Source organism: Pollicipes pollicipes, unplaced genomic scaffold (genome assembly GCF_011947565.3).
Source record: "Pollicipes pollicipes isolate AB1234 unplaced genomic scaffold, Ppol_2.1 Scaffold_6138;HRSCAF=7277_pilon_pilon_pilon, whole genome shotgun sequence".
NCBI lineage: Eukaryota > Metazoa > Arthropoda > Thecostraca > Pollicipedomorpha > Pollicipedidae > Pollicipes > Pollicipes pollicipes.
Genome location: NW_023596818.1, coordinates 36,670,564 through 36,677,202, shown reverse-complemented (window position 1 = coordinate 36,677,202; position 6,639 = coordinate 36,670,564). Strand labels below are relative to the sequence as shown.

At 52.7% G+C, this 6,639-nt stretch overlaps 1 protein-coding gene across 1 annotated transcript; it reads right to left on the bottom strand.

The window, feature by feature from the left end:
* Positions 1–276: 276 nt before the first annotated feature.
* Taf2 (TATA-box binding protein associated factor 2) lies at positions 277–4,576 on the bottom strand (the record flags this gene model as incomplete). The annotated part of the gene is given in 8 exon segments (XM_037229737.1): positions 277–413; positions 1,224–1,437; positions 1,880–1,963; positions 2,231–2,368; positions 2,842–3,297; positions 3,473–3,633; positions 3,899–3,951; positions 4,499–4,576. Coding segments are annotated over 8 exon segments (1,292 nt in total), but the record flags the coding sequence as incomplete, so codon positions are not given.
* Between the last annotated feature and the right edge of the window lie 2,063 nt (positions 4,577–6,639).

Below are 6,639 nucleotides of genomic sequence, written 5' to 3'. Positions count from 1 at the left end.
GCAGGCTCAGTCAGCAGTCAGTGGTCAGTGGTCAGCAGTCAGTGGTCAGCAGTCCGTGGTCAGTGGTCAGTGGTCAGCAGTCAGCAGTCAGCAGTCAGAACGCTCAGTCAGCAGTCAATGGTCAGCAGTCAGTGGTCAGTGGTCAGCAATCAGCAGTCAGTGGTCAGCAGTCGGCGGTCAGCGGTCGGCAGTCAGCGGTCAGCAGTCAGCAGTCAGCAGTCAGCAGTCAGCAGTCAGCAGTCAGCTCGGGTGGTCAGCGGCGGCGGCCGTCACCTTAGCGGGAAGTAGAACTCCTTCTGCGAGTGCAGCGGATGGAAGGTGGGCGCCGCGTGGCTGCCGGTGGGCGGCGTGCCGCTGTTGTCCAGCACGATGGGGCCGTACCGTTGCTCGTACTGGATCACCTCCTGCATCTCCTGCAGGGCGGCGGCCCGGGCGCGGCGTCAGGGCGCCGACCGGTAGCGAGATCAGCGGGGGCGTGGCAGGTGATGGTGGCACCTTAACAGTCACTTTTGCCGACGACGTGGAACGGGCGGCGAGAACAAAGACCGTTACGCCGCTGCTTGTTTGTAGTGATCGCCAACACGGCGACGGGTGGCGATATTGTGGCGCGGTCCGTATCCGACCACAAACACGTGGCTGGTGAGGGTAGCGAGGTCCGGCTGGTGCATGTGGTGATCACAACGGTAGCTGGTGATGCATACGTTCGCCGATGGGTCAACACACGACGCCGGATCACACGTTTGCCAGTGGAGTCCTTGGCAAGGGCATTGCGACGGGAGAGATTTCATCACCCGCAGGATGAAGGAGGGGAGCTAGGTGCAGCAAGGACTCGAGCCGTCTCGAAGAAATAACTTTCGAAAACGCAAGGTCAACCTCTACATCACAGCACAATCTTACGATCTCCACGGGTATTGCGGGTGCAGTGGGGAGGGGAGGGGAGGTATCCCCAAGTGTTGTCAGCGAACTTCGGGCAGCCTCCGTCCAATGAAACAACGCCAGCACGACAATCTCCACGCGCCTCCACGCCACCGCACCCAGGTCTGACGTTGAGTGTCAGCAGCACGTTTACCATGCGAGACACCGGCCTGTGGAGTGTCCCGTCGCGAGCGAATGACCACACGCGCTGGCACGAGTCTGGGCGTCGCTCCTGCCGTGACCCCGCCGTCCGGTCTGCCTGCCACCGCCGCTGGATCGCACGCCGCCACCGCAGCGGCGGCCCTCACCGAGTACATCCAGTCGCGGTGGTCGTTCATGCCGAAGAACTTCTTGACGTAGAGGCCGGTGAGGTAGTGGCTGATGCCCAACGTGAGCCAGGCGTCGCTCCAGCCGGTGAGGGAGATGAAACAGGAGAAGAACTGGCGGGCCAGTGCCAGCGCCAAGCAGCGTCGCGTCACGTACACCTGCTCGATGACCTGCGACGGGCACAGCAGGTTCACGCTGCAACGGAACACCCCGCACATGAGCTGGGCGAGCTCGAGGGCTGGCCGAAGAAGGCGGCGGACACATCGGACTGCGACGAAGACGAAGAGGAGACGGCTTGTCCGAAGCCACCGTCGCAAGATGGCGGCATTTGAATAAAAAATCAAAACACCAGGCACAAAACGGCGTCACATTCCCCTTAGCCTACACCGTGGTGGTTGGTCTGTTCAAGACATACGTTTAAACATCTGTCAAATTTCGTGGAGGCTCGTTCTTATCCAAAGTGTAGCGCATTTTGTTCAAGAAAACACAATGTTCCAGACAGGCGGAACGCAGGCGTCGCTGCTGCTCACATTCATTGCGGCGTACGGGCCCACCCGGCGGGCATGGCGGAGCCAGGACCCGAGACTACCTCGCCCCACCGCCGGCGGAGCCACGCGAGGGACTCTCCGGTACCTACCTGAGGATGCTCATCGTGGAGTACGACGAGACGTCCTCGTATGCCTCGTCTACAAACACCTGCTTGTAGCACGAGTAGGGAAACCTGGAGCAAAGCGGCGCCAAATATCAAGACGTTGGCCAAAAATACGTAACGAACTTTGCAGAAAAGTAGGCATCTGTTTTCATCAGAATAGAAAACTGTGAGTGCTGGTCACGTATATAAAAGTTACACAACGAACAAACGCAAAGAGCGCCACAGTAAAGGCGTCACAGGGGTCGTGTTCATCCGCCCAAAAGACATCGAGAGCAAAAACATCAAAGGCAAGATAGAGGCAACCGCAGTGTCTCGCACCACGACGCCACTCCATACCTGTTGGCGAGCACTTCCTCGAAGAACTCGAAGGTGGTGTGCATGAACCTGGCCGTCTGCTTGAGCTGGGGCAGCAGGTGCGGCAAACAGAAGTGGGTGATCTCGTTCATGTGCGGGTCAACGAATATCTCGAACGGCCTGAAACACGGCGCGCCGCGACGAGCCAGTCAAGACTTGCTGCTCATTCAACCAGCTCACGTTCATAACTGCCACTCGACAGGGAAGCCACTCGTCAACACGCTCAACACTCACAAGCAGTGACATCTCACCGTCATGATTCGTCCCGCCGTCTACCACGACGGGCAATACCGACGTGGATCATGCGGCGCAGGGCAATATGATGGAAGTCGCGCATATGGGAACTCACCACATCAGCGACACTATCATGGGGCGTACCTCAGCAGCGCCGGCATTGGCTGGCGGGTAGAGTGAGCCCGTCCCGGGATCGCCGGCTCAGCCACAATCGCCGCAAGCCTTCAGATGGTGCTCCCCTACACCAGTCACGCCGGCCCCTCCCTCAGCGCCCTCTCCGCCGGCGTGACCCCGCTGACCCGTAAGCGTGACCCCGCCGTCAGCCCCCACCCCCGGTGACCCCGTGACCCGCCACTGACCCGACAGCGAGCGCGATGTTGGGCGCGGCGGTGGGCAGCGCCAGATGGTAGTGGAAGGTGCGACGGCGCATGTCCGGCGTGTACACTGTCTCGATCAGGTCGCCGCACGACACGGCCGTCATGCTCTCGTCCACCGTCAGCTCCAGCTTCCACGTGCACAGGTCGCAGAAGCTGTCGATGCACGGGAACCACAGCCGCGACGAGTTCTCGAAGCCGTAGGTGAACATGTGTGCGCCGCGTTCGGCCAACGTGCCCTCGCCCTCCGGCAGCACGAAGTGTACGCCGGCCGTAGGCGTCTCGAGGCTAAACTCGACGCCGATGCGCAGCATCTGGCCGTCCTGCACCAGGTCCTGCGCCTCCACCGGGATGTCGACCACCAGCTCGCCGCGGCCGTACTCGGGGTCGGTCGAGTTGACGGCCGCTTGGTGCGCCTCGGCGAACGACTCGAGGTCGCGGCTGTCGGCGCGCGCGCGCGACGTTAGGGCCGCAGGGGAGGACCACACACTTTACAATGAACAAATAATGCCAATGTACCACTTTTTACCAACACAACTAAATAATTTTAAAACCACACATGTTTCAAACTATGCAACCATAAAGAACAGGCTTAGGCCAACTGAACTCCTCTTACTTGGAGCTGCCCTGCATGATGTCCTGTGTGGGATCACAATAACTGAAGCTGGTCTCCAAGTCATCATTCAGGGTGACGCGATAGACTCGGCACTGCTTGCAGTTGAGCTTGACCTGGCGCAAGTAGTCTGTCTGGAGTGCTATTGTCAGCTCCACAAAGCCCTGGCAATGCAGAAACACAACAGCCATCAGCCACTCAGTGTGAACAAGATGCAATCAAAACAATGTGAGGCTTTGGCTAGTAAGCAGGCATCATGCCACCAATCTTCTGATGTCAGTTTTACCTATGAATTTATTTTAACCCATTCTCAAAGGATAGGCTAGCACTACATGCTCCTGTCTCAGCCAAAGTAACCTTATCACAGGTGTTATGATTCATGAAGCCTTCCTAAACATTCTTTTCAATATAATGCACTCTTGCACTCACAATGATGCTCTGCCTCTGCAGGTTGATGCCTGTCAAGCTAAGAATCTGGTGGGCTGAAAAGAAAAGAAAACTTATCACAAATACTAAAATGTGATGGCATATCAGAAAACCAAGAGCAGGAATGATAAACTATTCACAGTCAAGACCACAACACACATTTGATGTAGATAAGCAGCAAATTTTTGGTTTCTAAGTGTCTCATTTGCAGAAGTCACTTTGCAATTGCATTGCATGCATCAAACTACACATGATGTGTTATATTTAGCATTCAACTTTAAGCATGATAATGAAACCCAATCACTTTTTCAAACATATTCCAATACACATAACTTGGTGAGTCTTGGAATAACATAAGTGAAGGTTACCAAAAACAAAACAGAGAATCAATGAGTATGTCTAAAACTTACAGTGGACATCTAGATATATTCAAATGCCTTTTTCCTTTTAAGTTTTTGATTGAACCCAATGCATATGCATTCCCAGTCATCTCAATGTAAGCCAGCTTTAACATCATCCATTTTGGTGAAACTGAACTGCTCTACCCAATATTCCATGAATGTGATGTGCCTTGAAATTTGACCTCTATTTCCAACAGCTCACCTAGTTTGTATGGACGAACTGAATCCACTGGACCAACTGGCTGCTGCATCTTGTCTGGGTGGAGTTGATCTTATGTCGGACTTGAACTAACAAGACAAATGTATGTCCTCCTCAATGCTGCATAAGCTTTCCGATAATGCAGTCCTCCATAAGACCTTAATTCCACAAAATTAATTTACAGAACGAGTCCAATCAACCTGTCCAGGGTCCCAATCAAGTTCACATCCCATCATAACAATTATCTACGAATACACCATAGAGTAAAAAGGAGCATATTAACATCTCGTGACAATAACTGTTTTATTTCAACGAAGCAGCAATTGCCCCGATAGCCACAACACACATAACCGGCCGCAGAATCTGGCACGGCCTTCAGTAAGGCGTTCTACGACGCTAGTAATGCATCGTCTGCGCCGGAATAGACAACAGTGGCCAGCCGTAATTATGGGGCGAGGGTATTAAATTAAACAAAGACCTTTTCAAATACCGGAAGATAATCATGCCGCTGCTATCAGTGCACAGAGAAACCTGAACATGGGCGTAGGAACAGGGGGGGGGGGGGGGGCAGGTGGGCCATGGCTCCCTTTTTTCAAGCTGGGGAGGCCAGCAGTGTTAACTGGCCCCCCACTTTTCAGATCAAGGTTGTGTTTAGCTTACTCTTGCACCACATTTAAATATACGTGATGGTTTACCTAGTTCACCAGCCATCTTCTTTAAGATGCGTCATTTTTTTTGTTTGCTTATTGACCATCGCTTAGCATTTCAGCCGCAGGCCGCCGCCACGCGGCCTATGGAGACTGCAACGCCGGGCGTTCAGCCTGTTGTTGCCATGACTTGCGAGCGCGTGTATTCAAAACCATATTGCATAGTTTTTTTTTATCAGTAATCAATTCTGACTGAATCTTAGACATTTTAAGACGAACATGAGTAAGCCATCTTAATACAAGCTTAGGATCCCATTTCATCTACAATCTACGTTCAGGGATTCCTCAATATCTCTGCAGAAAACAGAAAAACACGGAACTGGAGCCTGTATAACAATTATTGGACCACCTTTAGCGATCAGCGATGTTATTGCGTCAATGAGGGTTCCTGTGTTGATCCGGGGCCAACTGCGTGGGTCAGAAGGCCTCCCGTGTGAAGAAGGGGAACAATGTGATATGATATATCGTTCCAATGGCCACCGGATCGACCAGGAGATGCCGCCCTGTGTCGCTAGAATGGCACCCAGAAGACGCTTCGCGATGGGACGGGGTGAACCTTCAGCTCTTGACCGGAACCGGTAATGTGCCTTTGGTGTTCCACTCGGGGGGCCCCTTGCCCGGAAGGGGCCTCATTATTGTTAAGTAGATAAATAAGGGCTCATTATTGTTGAGTAGAGTGAAGATCTCATTATTGCTGAATAGAGTAGGTCGAAATTATGTTAAAAAAAAGAACAAGGCCATTCCATGTTGGCCGAAGAACGCTCATTTTTCAGAATGAATTAGTGAAAAAGGTGCACCAAAAGTTTGAACATACCCGCCCGCCCGCAACCTCAAGAGCAAGGACAGCAGCTGGATTGCAGCTTTTGTAAAACCAAACGACTTCGGCCACTGCAAGTGCCATCAGACGGCGGGCGCCGTGTTAGTCTATCTTCTGGACAATTTAATAGTTACAGAAACACGAAAAATAGAGAATCTACCTTTATTATTCCAGTTCCACCACCAGATTCCGGCACTATCTCGCGGTGCTTTAAGGGCCAATCCGGTCTCATCATGAGTCTAAAAATCGCACACGTCAAATATGCGCCCAGATTGCTTTGTAGATGTAAGATTTGATGTCCTGGAGCGTTCAAACGTAGCTCTTTCAGAAGCGCCATCTTTTTCGTCTATCCGTTGGCCACGGCTCAGTATTAGCTGTTGAGCCGACGCTACGCGGCCTACGGAAGTTGCAACGCCTGGAGACGATTTTTTTTAAAACTAAGACTTACGAGTAGGCATGCTCAAATTATGTCACCTAACTTTTATTACTAACCGATTCAAGTTTCCAAAGGTAATTATCTTAGAACCATTATAATTTTTGCCCACCGGTGGACCGTGGCGAAAAGTTAACCACTCAGCACGCCGCGGACTATGGAGGCTGCAACGCCTGCTGTCGAGGTT